Source organism: Tursiops truncatus, chromosome 12, assembly GCF_011762595.2.
Source record: "Tursiops truncatus isolate mTurTru1 chromosome 12, mTurTru1.mat.Y, whole genome shotgun sequence".
In the NCBI taxonomy this organism is placed as follows: Eukaryota; Metazoa; Chordata; class Mammalia; order Artiodactyla; family Delphinidae; genus Tursiops; species Tursiops truncatus.
In genome coordinates, this window is record NC_047045.1 from 84,336,451 (window position 1) to 84,353,859 (window position 17,409).

Here is a 17,409-nt window from a genome sequence, read left to right on the forward strand (position 1 = left end):
GTGGGTTTTGCTCAGCTCAAAATATCTTTAAAACTTTCCCTGTATTTAGTAAACCCTGAGTTAGAGGTTCTTTTTTCAGAAGAGATCTTTGTTGCCCCTAAGTACATAAGGGCACATAACAGCCACCTCTTTGTATAGTAGCAGTTGTCCTTTGGTTATAAGTAGACTTAATAGTATTGCTATAAGATGTAATGAACTTCATGTAAATAGAGACTGGTGATTTGTTAATTAAGACCTAAAACAACTAAAATCTTACTTTGCTTTTTGTGTTAGTATACCAGGTTAGCGTTCAGTAAGAGATGGCCTGCAGATAGTGAGGAAATAATAGATCCCATTGAAATTCATTTAGAATGATGAAAGCTGTCATTTTAACTTTGTTTATAAAATGTATACTGTGTACATCAAAGCATATGTACATATTTATAAAGAGTTGGCTCTTTACTGAACAAATTAATGGAAAATGTTAAATTAAAAAAACGAGGCATTTATGGTCAAATGACACTGTAACCTTTTCACTTCTTCCTGTATTTTAGCTCCAGCTGTATTACAATGATAAGGTAATTTTTTTGATGAATTTAAATGTAAGGCTCGAAGAAAAGCCAGATAGATGCCCAAATAAAATGTATATGTCTATCATATCCGCATAGCTGGTTGAGCAGTTGGAATTAGCTACCACAACACTGAGTGTAAGGTGTGGTTTGCATGAAATTTTCTTCAGTGTTTTGAAAAGCCATCTTTTAATTTGCATTGTTACAAATTCTGAAAATAATTCTTTCATGCATTTTTTTTAATATTACTTGTGTATCATTAGGTTTTTTTTGTTTACTACTGAGCTGGTAAATATTTTTTATATTTTATTTCCTAATTTTTATTTTCTTGGTTTTAATTTGTTGAAAAATTCTAAACCAGAAAGTAAAATAGGGCTATATTTTATTCTTTATCTAGCCTTCCAACTTTGCAGCATTAAATTTATACACAGGCATTTATCTAGCTTCTGAAATGACTACTTAATTTTGTAAGTTAGATTTCTCAGCCTGTATTTTTCTGTTCTCCAGTATTTCCTCATGTTGTCCTAATTCTGACATTGTACTCTTCCACAGAGTGGTTGGTCTATTAGTTAATCTAATAGTTCAGATTTTAAACGAATGTGCAAAATTTTAAGGTGGCAGAGGATGGGATGCACATACAATATAGTTCAGATATAGTAAAAGTGGTGGTAATGAAAAAGCTCAAAACCAAAGTGAGTTAAAGCTTATGAAACATAAGAATGAATTTAAAACAAACTTTTAGTTACATCCATAGTTAGGTGAATTAAGGGAAAAGACTTAAGGCTGTTGATGTAATATTAATAGGTTTCATAAAACAGAACTGTGCAATGATTGTTTTCCCTCTTAGGAGCAGAATTTACTGACTGATAATTGAGCTTTAGTTTGGAAAAGGAAAAAAATCAAGATAATTAAAGCAGAGAAGTGTGAGGAGACAAAGTAGCATAACCAAAGCAAATTTTCAGACCTAGACAAAAATGGTTTTCAGGGTATTGAAATTTGAAAAAAATGTGATCACTGAATATCAATTCAAGAAAACGTGGAAAATGAGAGGAGCCTGAATGCTGGAAAGGTTAATACTCTCAGAAGCTGAAAAGCTTACATTCTCAACTTGATGGCACAACTTGTAGATTCCAGAAGTGATTATTTCTTGTTTAACTCTGGTGGATCCAGAGGAAGGTTCCAGTTCTAGTGTAGCTTGAGATGTCATCAAATAGTTGATACGGTATGCTTGAATTTTATTATCCAGGTTAGAGAAACGTGTGTGCTATGAAATTGCAGTTAGTTGGATCCTTGACTCACAGAATAGTCATCCCTAAAGAATGTCAACTGATAGATTCACATCAGTCTGAAGGTATTAGTCTAGTAGAAAACAACCATGAAAAGAATTTTAATTTTCCACTGGAAGTATGGAATGGTGGAAGGTTGGCCTACTACCTCTACCATGTCAGTAGTGCACTGTGCTCATAAGAGAAGTAAGGGGATATTCTTAAACGTGCAGTGGAAGTGGAGTGTTTGGGACCGGAGGTAGGCAGCCTCAGTCTGCATACTCATACGTGGTCAGGGAAGGATGTGTGTGCTACAGGGTTTTCCATTCTAAGAGAGACATAGACAAATGGATTATGTCTAAGTGAGTGGGAGGGTATAAAACTATGTCATATAGTTTAGAGAAGAGGACACTTAGATTACAGAACTTTTCAAGTATTTGTAGGACTGTCACATGAAGGAGGCATTTAACCTCTTTGATGAGCTTTGCAGTGTTGAGAGGGGGTGAGTGGGAGAAATTTCAGGGAAGGTAAAATTCAGTAAAATTTGTAACGTTTGAGAACAGTTCAGAGATGTCTAAAACAAATTGTGTTGATATTGGGGATATTTTGGGGTTATTGTAATAGGAATTTGTCACTATGTGATTAAGCAAATGGTTCTGAACTTGTAGTTCTCTGAACCACTGCTGTAGTTTGATGAAGGTAGTGTGGAGATGGGGACATTAGAGCATTATCATGTAATGTTTGATGCAACAAAAGAATATGTAAAACATACTAGTTTTGAAGCGCTCCTATGTTTCATAAACACACACCTGTGAGCCCCCACTCATGAAGGAATTGAGAGCATTGCGTGTACCCATGCCTGTGACAGGTTTCTGTAATATTTTGGCTAGGATAACGTTAACAAAAGCTCTGATTGCCAGGCCTTAAAGAATAAAAAGCTTTGGAGACAAAACTTTCAAAAAACATTGGAGTTATGGGGAAAACAATAAATGAGTCTTTGCCTCCTAAGGTTGGAAACCAGTGGATTCAGTGAAGTCATTCAGTAAGCAACCTTCAATCATATGAGGTTCAGGCACAGGGAGGGTAAATAGGAGACTTGTCTGAAATCACACAGTTACTGTTAGAACTGTAATCAGAACTTGTCCTGACTTTAGTGTCGTAAGTAACGTGCCAGGAAGTGCTAACGATTTGTTGGCTAGAAAGATGCTGTTGATAAAGGTAGTACTCAGCTGGTTAGAGTTTACAGTGAAAATTGTAAATTCCTTGAGAACTCAAACTGTCTTAGTCACCTTTTCATTCCCATCAGTACTGTCTTGTATGTAATTTGTTTTCTGTTATTAAATTGAGTGATATCTTAGAGACTGAAAGAAACACGGTAGAAGGATTTTTAAATTTTAAGTGGAATATATAATTACATTGTAATTTTACTTCACATACTCCTGTCATTAGAAAACAGGTCAGAGTTCCTGTCCTCTTGACTTTAATACCCTATCTGTTGCAGAGTTGATGATGCCTGCTTTCAATCTCTAATCCATACCTCTTACTGTTCTTCTGCCTTAGAGTAGCTAAGCTCATTCCTCTCTTCATTCACCCATCCATCTGTCCAATTTACTGAGTATTAGTTGAGGACCCACTGTATTCCCGGCACTATTGTAAGAGCTGGGGATACAGCAGGTAACAGAATTTCATGGAACTCTAAGCTACTAAGTAATCACAAAAATGTTTAGAGAAATACCACTTAAGTGGTAAATGTATCTTTTCTTCCATTATATCATCTAATTGGTTATTTGAAGTTGTTGGGTTTTGTATATTATTATTATTATTTTTTTTTTGCGGTACACGGGCCTCTCACTGTTGTGGCCTCTCCTGCTGCGGAGCACAGGCTCCAGACGTGCAGGCCCAGCGGCCATGGCTCACGGGCCCAGTCGCTCCACGGCATGTGGGATCCTCCTGGACTGGGACACGAACCCGTGTCCCCTGCATCGGCAGGCGGACTCCCAACCACTGCGCCACCAGGGAAGCCCTGTATATTATTTTTAAATCTAGTCATCTTACCTGAATTTTCTTATTTATAATGGATTTTCTTGGTTTTTCTAAGTTTGATAACTTTGTTTACCTGAAAATCATTTTTTCCTCTTCAACCTACTGTATTACTATGTTTAAAGATTTTTTTAAAATATTGAATTATTCTTGCATTCATGCTGTAAATTCCACTTTGTCTTGGTGCATTATTCTTTTAATGTGCTTATGGTGGAGCTTGTTCACTTAGGATATTTGCATCTCTATCTACAAGCAAATTTTATCTGTGGTTTTCTTTTATGCTATTGTCAGGTTTTTATATGAGTGTTATTAACTTCATAATAAGAATTGGGCAGTTTTTGAGGAGGAAATTTTAATGTAATAAACTAATGTTGAAAGTGCCTTTACATAGAGACCTTGACTAAAGGATATATGTGCAATTTTAATTAGATTAAATTTTTCTAATGCCCTCTGGTTAACTACTTGCTGTAATTACTTAATTATGTAAACAATCATTTATATTTAAATTGTAGGTCATTGGAAATTTGATTTGAGAATTGCTGTCATATGCTAATTTAAGATAAACACTAATTTGATACTGGACATCTTTGAGAAAGATTTTATTATGAGAGTAGAAGTATAAAAAAGAACTTAAAGAATCAACTCTTGTCCTTATAATGTAGTTAAATACAAGGTACCTTCTTTCGATTTTTTTAAAAAAGTTCACTTGCTATACAGAGATAAACATTTGGTAAACTTTGACAAGCAAATTGTTAGTTAGGAGATAAGATTCGTTATAACATGAGTATTGCCATCACTGAAGCAGAAAATGTAGTGCCGTATTTTCATTGACAGTCTTTATAACTGGGTGAGAACACCTTTGATCATGCCTTTTTACTGCAGTGGATTTTATTTAACTGAAAGTGATTTAGATAACTAGTTAAGAAAATTAAAGTGTGAAATTTGATAGTTCCTTAACAGCGATAAATTGAAATTCTGTGTTTGGAAGGCATACAAATACAACTTAAGTGGTAAATGTATCTTTTCTTCCATATGAAATTACTGGTTTTTGTATATTTATATATTCTTTAACCTAGTCATCTTACCTGAATTTTATTTATAATTAAATCTTTTGGAATTTTATTATTTATTTATTTTAAAATTTAATTAATTCATTCATTTTTGGGCTGCATTGGGTCTTCGTTGCTGCATGCAGGCTTTTCTGTAGTTGCGGCCAGCGGGGACTACTCTTCGTTGTGGTTCACAGACTTCTTGTTGCAGTGGCTTCTCTTGTTGCAGAGCACGGGCTCTAGGCGTACGGGCTTCAGTAGTTGTGGCACGCGGGCTCAGTACTTGTGGCTTGTGGACTCTAGAGCGCAGGCTCAGTAGTTGTGGCACATGGGCTTAGTTGCTCCACGGCATGTGGGATCTTCCTGGACCAGGGATCAAATCCGTGTCCCCTGCATTGGCAGGCGGATTCTTAGCCACTACGCCACCAGGGAAACCTGGAATTTTGTTTTTAAATACTAATGGACACAAGCTTTTTCCCCAAGGAGGACGTAATCCATAACATGGAGAGACGGTTACAGATACATTCAGCTAAATTAATAATGACAACCCTTATTAGACAGTGTATTCCTTTGGGCAAGGGCCTATCCTCTAGCACATCGTGGAAGCTTAATAAAGAACTCTTGAAGAATTAATTGATATCTTTGTATAGGACTTGATCAATTAAGATAGATTTCTCATAATTTTTTTTTTTAGAAGTGATATTCATACCTGGGAACTGTCAAAATTGTTTTAAAAGGTCATTGACTTTAGGTATCTCTGCTTTCATTAACTCATAGTTTGATCTCCATACCCTCTTTTCCTCAAAACTTCTGGATCACCAATGGCTTAGTGGTCACATCCTAGGTACCCTCTTTTGCTCTTTACCTTACGGTACTTTTGTGGTATTTGACACTGTTGATCACCCTGTCCTTGAATCTGTCGTTTTTAGCTTCTTTGATGCTTCTCTTCCCTGGTTCTCCTGTCTACCTCCATTTCTTCTTATTTTGAATCTTCTTTTCCTCATCCCTTAAATGGTGCTTTTCCTATAGGGTCATTCAGTTCTTCCTTCTCCGTATACCCCCTCTAAGACATCTCTTCTATTCCTATAGCTTTAACCTATACATTTGGGTATCAGACTCAGACTTCTGCTGAACTTAAATTTTGTGTATCTCTTGGACATTTCTGTTTGGATATTCCAAAGATACCTAAAATATCTAAGGAAGTGGTCTGGTTTAAATCTCATTCAGATAGGTTAGTTCTGAAGTATAAAGGAAGCCTTGGTATTAGTTTTGTCTTATAGGCATTCTTAGGATAGTTATTTGGCTGAAGCTATCATTTGGAATGACTGGGTTTTTTTAGGTATGGAGAAATTAGGTAAAATAACTGGTCTGTAACATAGTGAATAAAAGCTTGGGCTCTGAAGTTATTTTGGGGACTTCCCTGGCGGTCTAGTGGTTAAGACTCGGTGCTTCCAATGAAGTTATTTTTAATAAAATATATTATTTGGTATAAATTTGATTTCTGGTAGAAATTTATTAAGACTGTAGTTCTGTTAAATGTAGACTTAATCCAGAGAATGACAGACTAGGTCAACAGCTCTTCTTTGAGTTTTAACACTTTATCAATGAAATCCTCCCCTACCCTCTTATTTTTTTTTTTTTTTCCTGGGCTAGTAAGAATATTTTTTTGTCTAACACATTTAAAATTTTTACTTTTAACAGAAATTAGCAGAGTACGGAAAGACATGTACAATGACACATTAAATGGCAGTACAGAGAAAAGGAGTGCAGAATTGCCTGATGCTGTGGGACCTATTGTTCAGTTACAAGAGAAACTTTATGTGCCTGTAAAAGAATACCCAGATGTAAGTATATTTTGTTTATATTCAATGTTTTTTTCCTGCTTCACATACTTTGGGAAGAGATATATCTGATGGTAAATACTTAAGCATTGTCAGCTGCTTTTAAAAAAAATTTCATGTGAGGGACTAGAGGCATGAATACTTGGTGTGGATAATTTAATAAAAATTTTTTTTAAAAAATATGTTTTTATTTGAATGCTGCTGTGTCACTTTGGAAGTCTAGAACCAAGTAAAGACTTGGTTCTAGATTTCAAATTGAGGCAGGAATTATGGAAAGAGCTTTGGCCTGAATGTCAGAGAGCATCAGGTACAACTTTGTGCTTGTCTTTGATCTGACTTCAGCGAAGCTGTGTCATCCTTTCTGTAAAATGAGAGGCTAGACTTTATGACAGCTAAGGTTCCTTGCAGTGCTAAAATTTTTATCATAACCACTATTTATAATATTTTTTTCATCTTAGTTCCTTGTTCAGCTATTCTCCGCGTATCTTGTTGCAGATAGCCTCCTTATACTATACAATTAATTTATAAAAGGCTCCAACTCTTTGCCTTTTGTTACAAAGCCCTACATGATATGGTCTTTTTTATTTCTGACCTCATCTTAAATGATTTTCCCTCTTCCTCTACATACTGCAGTTGGCTGTTAAGAATAAGTTAAGTCTGTTCCCAGCCCAGGTACCTTTATGTTTGCTGTGCATTGATCTTAACCGGCTGGCTTCTTCTTGTCATTAAGTTTTTAGCTTAAGTGTCACTTCAGAGAGGACTCCTGACCATTTTATCTAAAAGCAATCTGGTTACTCATTATTTCACTTAAGTCTCTTTATTTCTCTGCAACAGCACTTATTATTTGGTATTTTTCTTTTTTATTTTCTTATCTCTCCACAGCACAATATAAGGTACTTAAAACAAGAACCTGTCTTTGTTATTTACTGCTGTATTCCCAGTGCACATAATATTGGCACATAATAGGTATCCAGTACCTACTGAATGTATAAAGGCAAATTGATGGCTTTTTGCTGTGTTTCAGAGGACTTTTCTGAAAGGAAATACAAGAAGGGGTTGGTATTGTAAGGTCAAAAATGTGATGTGTACTCTAAGTTGCATTGATTGTATGGATAGTATTATAGTTTGGAGATGGGAAGTAAATGGGGAAGTAAATGGGGAAAAAGATGGGAGTTAATGGGGAAAAAGTGTTGCTATTTCACAAGATGCGTTTCTAATATAGTTTTCTTACAAGCTAATACATTTACTCTTTTTTTTAGTAAGTATTTTTGATTGCAAATATGTAAACAGTTCTGGATAACATAGGCAGAGAAAGAGTTTGTTGGAAGATAATTGGGTGTGGTACAGAGTGTTAAAGGAATAGCTGGAGAGCAAAGCTTCATATAAGACAGGAACCAGGGCAGTTCTGAGAGTCTCAGCAGTGGGAGTTTAGACCTTCCCTGTTGAGAGCCTTGCTCTTAACATAATTTGGCATCAGTGCCTCTCAGATTTTATCTTCAAACTTCAGATTCTTAGGAGAGAGAATGTATTTTGGACCAGTGTGCCACGAGTAAGGCCTGGGGTTAACTGACATAACCTAGACGTGACCACCCTGGACCTATTCTGGGTATTGGATGATTCCTTGGTGTGGTAAATTGTGATTTGGGCAGCTGTCCCAATTGGAGTCTACTACTTTTTGGTGTTTCATATCTCCTAAAAGATACCAGCCTTCTCATCTGCTTGTTTGAACTCTAAAGGATAAGGATTCAGCACAAGCCATTAACATAGAATAGGTAAGAGCATGAGACTGTGTTAGAGAATATAACCTTAATCTGCCTGGTCCCCATTCTTTAAAAAAAAATGCTATTCAGGGAATGATGTTTATATTGCATTACTTAAAAGACACATGTTCTGTATAATCCTCTAAGTCAGAAGAGATGTCTTTTATATTGTGGGTCCAGGGGGAGGCACCTTTTTACTCTATTCCTGTCCTTTTTCCACCAGTTGAGATACTGTCATGGTCAACTACAGTTGTTTACACGTGTGTTGGAGCGAAACAGTGTCTACTTCAGTGGTTGTCAAAATGTGGTCCCAGGACTATAGTATCCACACCTCCTAGGAACTTGTAAAATGTTCAAGCCCCACCTCAGACTAGATGAGTCAGCAGCTCTGGGGCTAAAGCCCAGCAGTCTGCCTTCCAAGCCCTGTAGATGATATTGATGCATGCTAAAGTTTGAGAAGCACTGCTGTCGTTTGTTTACGTTGTCATCATAAGCTGGGCTAACAGGTAATCACGTAGGGTCCTTTTACCAGGCATTGTTTCAGAAGGCAGGTGGGGGTGGTGAACTGAATGTCTCTGCTCTTATGGAGCAGGCATTGCAATAGCAGAGACAGACAATAAACAAATGAATATTTTCTTTAGGATCAGTCAGTGCTGTGGGAAAAAAGGTGGAGTAAGCAGATAAACAGTAGCTATGTGTTTATAGTCAAGGAATCTCTTATAAGATGAAGGGAATGCAGAGACATGAATGGAGTGATGGGGAGGAAGAACATTCCAGGCAGAGTGGTCAGCAGTGCAGTGATTCTGAGGCATGAGCATGCTTGGGAAGTGTAGTAAGATGCGAGGTTAGAAAGTTAGCAGAGGGGCCCTATCCTCAAGGGGCTGTGGGTCCCGGTAGGGATTTCTGATATTGTTGAGTGAAATGGAAAGCCAGGGAGTGCTGTGGGCTCATTTGGGTTTTAATAGATTCATTCTGGCTTCTGTGTGGAGAAAGGCTGTGGGTGATGGTGACAGCAGGGAGACCAGCTAGGGGGCAGAGGAGAAACTTGAATAAGCGGACTTAGAAATGCTTGGATCCTTCATAATTGATGACTTGGAGCCAACAGAATTTGCTGGTAGTTTGGATAATGGGGTGTGAGGGAAAATTAGGAATAGCTCAGAGGTTTCGATTGATTGGAGTAACAGAATCACCAGTTCTTGAGCTATGAAAGACTGAGGGAAGAGCAGGTTTGGGGGTGGGGCTTAGGTTCTGATTTAGAGGTGTTGAGCTTGAAGTCAGACATCCAGACATCCAACCCACCTGTCAGATAGGCAGGTGGGTATATGAGTTGTGGATGATTCTTGGCACCCAAAAGTGTCTATTTTATCAAAGCTTTTTAAATGAGAAATTTAGTTATTCATAGGAGAGAAACAGGTATAAAGCCATTTTGGTCCTCCAGATCATTTTTTTAATACCTTGATTTTAAATTTCTGTTAAAAGAATTTGGCAAAATTGGGATCCGCATATAGTTTTTCTTTGAGGTTATCGATACATACCAAATGAATAGTAACTGTTTTGTAGTCTGTACTAGGAACTGTATCTCATCTTTAAAAAAAAAATTAAATAATGTTAAACAAAATAAAACAAGGGCGTGTGTTGTGTGTCTGATTTTGGCAGTATGGAAAAGATTTTATTTCAGAATTATGAATTAGATATTGGCCACGATGAAACAAATACGCATTTTTATTACTCCCGTTTTTCTCAGTATGTCTTAGAGATCATTACGCATGCTTCTCTCTCACCTCCCCCTTTTGTATGTAGGCTCGATTTTGTGAGTGAATTCATCCTATTTGACTCAAAAATGCTTTATTAAAGCTTCAAAGGGGCAGTGTAGCACAGTGGGCAAAAGTAGGGACTCAGACTCCTGGCTGGCTCTGCTGCTTGTATTGTGACTTTGGGCAAGTCTGATCCTTAGTTTCCTCATCTTTGTAATGGAGATAGTCTCTCACAGGCTTATGAGGGGTTATAAGTGAGTTAATACATGTAAAGCACTTGGAAAATGCCATTATGCTGTGTAAGTATTACCAGAATGTAAGCTCCATGACGGTGGGGATTCTTCCCTTTTTTGTATTCTCACTGCCTAGGATAACGTCTAGTAAACAGTAGATGTATAATAAATATTTGTTGTGTGTATCTGTATGAAAGCCTCACTCTTTCAAATATTGCTGAAATTAAAAAAAAAATGTTGCCTTTTGAGTTTGCACGTAGCAACTTATTTATAAAAGTAAGTGTTAATTTGGAGGTATTGTTTTGGAGTTGGCTGTGTATAGCTCTGGGACTGATAAGAAAAGAAAGTCTTAGATCACATGTTTGAGAAATTAGATAGTGCCGTATAGTGTCCTTCGCAATGTTTTTGAATCAGTGGCTTAATGGTATGGGAATGAGAAGGTAATATGAGTAGCTTGTTGAAGATGTATTAAAAATATTACACATTTATTAATATTTATACTTACTAATAAACCAGACTTTTATTGCATCTCTACTGTGTACTAAGCACGTCCTGGAGGTGGGGATATTAATTTAGTAGAGAAAACTCTTTGACATAGTTGAGGTAATAGTGGGTTTTTGAGCCATTCAGGCCTAGGTTTTGAATCCTGGCTTAGTGCCTTCCTGGCTGTATTTGTCAACAGTCGCCACAGCAGTGCTCCATGTAAGCTATCCTAAAACTCAGTGGCATAAAATAACAAGCATTGATTTCTGTGCTCTTTATTTAGTCTACACTGTATGTTGGCTGCAGTTCTGCTGATTGGGCTTAGCCGAGGTTGGTCTAGGCCGGCTCTGGGTGGGTTTAGATTACCTTTATGTTCCTGCTGGGCTCAGCCCAAAGGGGCAGCAGCTACTTGGAGCAAGCTCTTTTCATGGCAGGTCACTGGAGTGTCAGAGCCAAGCCAAGCCAAATTGCTTAAACACGTGTAAGACCTCTACCCTTCTTCCATCAGCTAACATTCCATTAGCTCAGTGGTTGTCAACTGGATGATTTTGCCCATCTGGGGCATTTGGCAATTTCTAGAGCTATTTTTGGTTGTCAAAACTTGGCGGGAGTACTAGTGGCCTCTAGTGGGTAGATGCCAGGGCTGCTTCTAAACATCCTACAATGCATAGGACAGCCCCGGCAACCAGGAATTATCCTGCTCCAAATGTCAGTAGTGCTGAGGTTGATAAACTGCATTATCAAGTCACTCCGTCCACATGAGAAGGGGACTAGAATAAATATTAGCAAAAAATAATTGAGACTATCACATTGGCTTTGAGCACATGTAAACTTTAGAATCTGTTTCCTTGCCTATAAGATCATAAGGTCTACGTCATAGAATTATTTAGAGGAATGAAGATAACAAATATATGGTATCTGGATAGAGCACTCAGTACGGTTCTTATGATCATGACTAAGGAAAAAATTCCTATCCTTGAAGGAGCCCACAGTGTTATATGAAAGAGAAAAGCTATTGCATTATCATATAACACTATTTAAGTTTATCATACATTCATAAAATGACCGACATGGATGAAGACTAAAGTTAATGCATAGGCCATCGAAGTGTTGATTTGGCCAGTTATTAAGGACTTGTTTGAATCCATGAAGATCTTATAAACAGTATATGAATGGAGTTAACTCTGATTGATATAAGTAAAATATGTTATATTTTAATGAGTCAATAATAATTCTGTCATTAAATTTGCCTAGTTATTGTTTTTGGGTTCTGAGAAATTGTTTTATAGGATCTGCCAGAGTGGTAGAATAAGTTTCAAGTATTGGCAGGGTCTAGCTGTTAGGGATATTAGTTAGCCTGTATATACATGAACAGATTAGATTGCAAAGCTGTTAACTTGAGATATGTTAGGACTAAATTGTAGTGAGACTTTACCCAGAAATGTTATATGAAGATAACTTTGATTTTCTGATGTTTTTAAAATGGGTTTTAATTTTGAATGATTATAGCGTTAAAAGGTTTGTCTTGGGTCTAGGCTATTCGTGGTGACACATATTGTCAAAGGGTTGTACAATGGGTAAATGCCCTTTCAAATATTTTTTCCAGCTTGTAGGATTTCAACACGGCAACTATAAATAATAACGTAGATTTATAATGTTTTTCACAGTACACACTAGCTCATGATAATAGTCTATGTCAGTGGTGGAGCATGAGTTTTAAGTCACCTTTCAATTTATTTCTCTTGGGCTTGCAGATAAAATTTGGCTAGTCATAGCTTCAGAGTTAGTATGGAGTTATTCGTAAGTTTCACTTTCTCAAGATTGTCGTCTGCAGATTGCCTATTGAGCGGGCATTTGTTTTGGAGGAGTTATGAAAAGAGAAAAGGGGTCAATGCAGTTGGTTATCTTTACTTAAGCCTTTGTTCCTTTGACTCTTGTGGCTTTCTTATTGTGTTGAAAGACTGGATATAAACTACTTTCGTCTTTGATCTTCTGAGAAACAAATGGACGTTAAGTCAGAATTTAATGATCTACTAAGTCTCTCTTCTCAATACCAAGGTTAAGCCTTGATTTTTGGCAGGATATGATCTTAATTATAAGTGAAAATATTTTAAAACATCTGCACATCTCTCTTCTTTGGTAATTTATACAGGAAACTCTTAAGATAGACTGTTGATTTGAAGAAGGTTAGATACATATTTTTATTGAATGGAGTTGTGAAATGTTTCGGATTACATATTAACCTATTGGAGTTTTTAACTTAGCAGTACAATTTGATAATATGGAGCATGTCTAAGTTTTAGGTAGAGAAACTGTTATTGTTGACTTGTAACTTTAAACAGATCAATTTAGTGAAGGTCAATTTCATGACATTTGGTTTTGAAGTTTCATTTTTATTTCATTCTGCAAGGCCTACTGTGTACCAAATATTTAATAGGCTCTTTGTGGTCTGAGATATACTAAGTTTCTTAGGATGTTAATAGAAATTATTCCAAAAAGGATTTCAAGACAGTCTGAAAACGAATTTTGTTTAGTTCAGGTTTTTTCAAAATTTAATGGTTTTTAAAATAAGCCTTCTCAGAGTCTTAAAATGTGAATGCTTTCTTTTGTAAGTAATATATTTTGATATTAAAAAGGACTAGTGTCTAGAAGAACAAGTTAAAAGATGGAGTTTGTTTTTAGGGAAGAATTATTGCTTGTAAGCAAATGTTTTCCAGGCTCAGCTGAGATAGAAAGTTTTGTCTGTGATTTATCTTATCCAAAAAGAGTTTGTTAGGATCTGCTCTGTTAAAATTATTGTTACAAAGGACTTACGGAATTAGATGGAAACCTAATTACAGGCATCCACCTCCATATCTCTAAGATTCTCACTGAAATAATCAAAGGAATAAAATACAAAGATTGGAGAGAAACCTGCCTCTCAGGGCTATTGGGTGTTTCTGTTAGATATTAAAGGAAAGCTCAAGGTGCTGATCTGCTCTTGGCCCATTTTGGGAAAGCAGTGTCTCCTGGAAGTGAGTGAAGCAGTCAGTAACAGAATCTTCCTAACCCTAACCCTCTCCCCTCCAAAGGTGGCAAATGAAAATGGAGTGTGGAGTAGTCCAAGGTTATACCACTTGAGCTTGGCCACCCGTTTTTGTGCCTGCTTATCATAGGTGACCTAAATTTATTTTGTGAGTAAATGAACTCATCATATGAGCAGAAAACTACTGTAGTTTTTGATAGAACCTGCCTTAACTTTACCCCATGGACGTTGAAATAGAACTTTTCAATGACTAGCCTTGGAACTAAATTTAACTATTTCATTGGGAAAGCATATTATATGTCTTAATAAACCCAGCCCTTTAGAACAAAATAGTTCATAATAAATTAGGGACTTCCTGAAATCTAATTTTTGACTTCACTAGAACACTGCTTTTCCTAAGTTCAAAAATAGTATCAGGGGCTTCCCTGGTGGCGCAGTGGTTGAGAGTCCGCCTGCCGATGCAGGGGACACGGGTTCGTGCCCTGGTCCGGGAAGATCCCACATGCTGTGGAGCGGCTGGGCCCGTGAGCCATGGCCGCTGAGCCGGCACGTCCGGAGCCTGTGCTCCACAACGGGAGAGGCCGCAACAGTGAGAGGCCCGTGTACCGCAAAAAAAAAAAAAAAAAAAGTATCAGTAAGTAGCCTACCTAGCATGAACTTGGCCATCTCTGTTTCATATTGGTATGACAATTTTTTCTTTATTGCTTGGTAAGGAATTGATTGAGTTTAAAAAATGTGTCTATGTTGTATTGTTTGGGGTTATAGAACAATGATTGATTACTTTCTTGCCTTTTTATTTGTAAGATTGTATAAAAGCAGTATAAATTTGCAGTTTTAAGGACAGACTAAAAAAAAAGAAAAACAAAATTTGAGAAGTAATTAGAAACATAAGGCCAAAGAGGAGATCTGAGTATAAACCAGTAAAATTTTGGTATCATTTCAGTAGCAAGAGCCTGAACGAAGGCAGTGGCAGTTGAAATGAACACAAGGGGACAGATTAAACAATGAAAATCTTAAGATTTCTTAGTCTGTTACATGTGGAGGATAATATTGTAGAGGAACCAAGAGTAAGAGATGATAAAAGTACTATATTAATAGAATATAATAATTAAAAGTCACTGTAAACTGAGTTGTGCTTAACAATTTAGAAACATTGAAGCAGGGTAATATAAAAGAAGTTACCAGTAAGTCAAATGGAACTAAAATCTGTGCCAAAAAAGAGCAGGTCTCTTTAAGAGCTAAATTAGTTCTTTTGGAACAGTGTATGAGGCTGCTATTTTTTTTTTAACATCTTTATTGGGGTATCATTGCTTTACAATGGTGTGTTAGTTTCTGCTTTATAACAAAGTGAATCAGTTATGCATATACATATGTTCCCATATCTCTTCCCTCTTGCATCTCCCTCCCTCCCACCCTCCCTATCCCACCCCTCCAGGTGGTCACAAAGCACCGAGCCGATATCCCTGTGCCATGCGGCTGCTTCCCACTAGCTATCTACCTTACGTTTGTTAGTGTATATATGTCCATGACTCTCTCTCGCCCTGTCACAGCTCACCCTTCCCCCTCCCCATATCCTCAAGTCCGTTCTCCAGTAGGTCTGTGTCTTTATTCCTGTCTTACCCCTAGGTTCTTCATGACATTTTTTTTTCTTCTTAAATTCCATATATATGTGTTAGCATACGGTATTTGTCTTTCTCTTTCTGACTGACTTCACTCTGTATGACAGACTCTAGGTCTATCCACCTCATTACAAATAGCTCAATTTCATTTCTTTTTATGGCTGAGTAATATTCCATTGTATATATGTGCCACATCTTCTTTATCCATTCATCCGATGATGGGCACTTAGGTTGTTTCCATCTCTGGGCTATTGTAAATAGAGCTGCAATGAACATTTTGGTACATGACTCTTTTTGAATTTTGGTTTTCTCAGGGTATATGCCCAGTAGTGGGATTGCTGGGTCATATGGTAGTTCTATTTGTAGTTCTTTAAGGAGGCTGCTATTTATGCAGCAAAACTTGAGAAAACAATTTCAAAGATCCTTAGACTGTATTCATAATCTGTGGTCAGAATTACTAAGTATTTGATCTCCTAGACTCATCTTCAGGGTATGAGGTAACACTTGTAAGCTCAGTCTTGACTCAAATAATCATACTCTTCTCTCTCGCTGTCTCTTTTTTGAAGTTATACGTATTTGTAGTTGAATTATGTGGATGAACTAATAATCACATAAGGGCTTTCATTCATGTAAAAGGTTTGATTAAGGTAAAAAGGATATGTATGTTGATTATTAAAGCAGTGATCCTAATCAGTAAAAGACAGATGACAATATTGAAAAGGCGAGGCCTGGTTATGTAAAAGTAGTATGGTAATTATATGCTTTGTGATGTAGGTGGAACTCATTCTGAAAGTAAATTTGAATCTGAAGAGGGTTTTTATAAACTTTGTACTAAACATTTTTTTGAATGATTAACAAGAATGAGAAAACTAAACATGAGTATCTGGTATGATCAGGGTGTATATGTTTAAGGTCTTTAGAAGAGAAGGCATTATGCCCTACTGTGTTCAAGCTCTGTAGTCAACCTAGGTGTTCTAGGATTTGGACTACTTTTGTAACCTCTCATGTATTAAATGTAGGTGATAGTGGTAACTGTCTTCTGGTGTTGTTGTGAGGATTAAGTGATTTATTGCATGTAAAGTGCCAAGCATCGAAGTTGGCTTTTACTGGAACACTCATAGTAGAACATATTTCAGCGTACTCAACACCTAAGAAATGTTGAGTGACATAATCCTAGCACTCATGATACTTCCGTATTGAAATGGAAAGTGGAAATAATAGTTGTTTTGTTTCTGTGACATCATTGACTCTGTCATTTGGAATTTATCCTTAGATCAGTCAGGCTTACCATTTAAAAAGTTTCTGAAATGTGTAAGAGTTCCTGTGCTGCCTATAACTTATTTAGTGATTTTACTGAGAGTGAAAAATCACTGTGTGATTTCTGTGAACCCTTTTAAATTGTATTATCCAACAATCTGAACAAATACTAGTTTCTTCTGAGTGCTGTATATTGTGTGAGGCACTGTGGATTAAAACACACACACGCACTGTGGATTAACACATACACACTTGTGTGAGGCACTGTGGATTAAAACACACAAACACACACACACACACACACACACACACGCCCACCCCATTGCTGGTTTCTGACTTCAAGGAATGCCCTGCGAAAGACATGCAGATCGTTGCATACTGTGTGACAGAAGGGCTGTAAGAGGTGGGTACTCAGTGTTCTGAGATCCTCACTTAGGAGGAGAAAACATCTGTCTCTGGGAGTCAAAGAACACATAAGGAAATCACAGAAGGAACACTTGAGCTCAATACTATGTGATGAGGATTTGACATGTTT

The 17,409-nt window shown here is 36.9% G+C and overlaps 1 protein-coding gene across 8 annotated transcripts in view; it reads left to right on the top strand.

Moving 5' to 3' along the window:
- Positions 1-17,409, top strand: part of QKI (QKI, KH domain containing RNA binding) — a 143,562-nt gene that overhangs the window by 29,607 nt on the left and 96,546 nt on the right. For all 8 annotated transcript variants that reach the window (XR_002179694.3, XM_019951622.3, XM_019951621.3 and 5 more), the window contains exon 2: positions 6,604-6,746. Coding sequence is in view for 7 of the 8 variants with exons in the window: in XM_019951622.3 (XP_019807181.1) it covers positions 6,604-6,746 (143 nt within the window). In the remaining variant the exon portion in view is untranslated. The remainder of the gene's footprint in view (positions 1-6,603; positions 6,747-17,409) is intronic.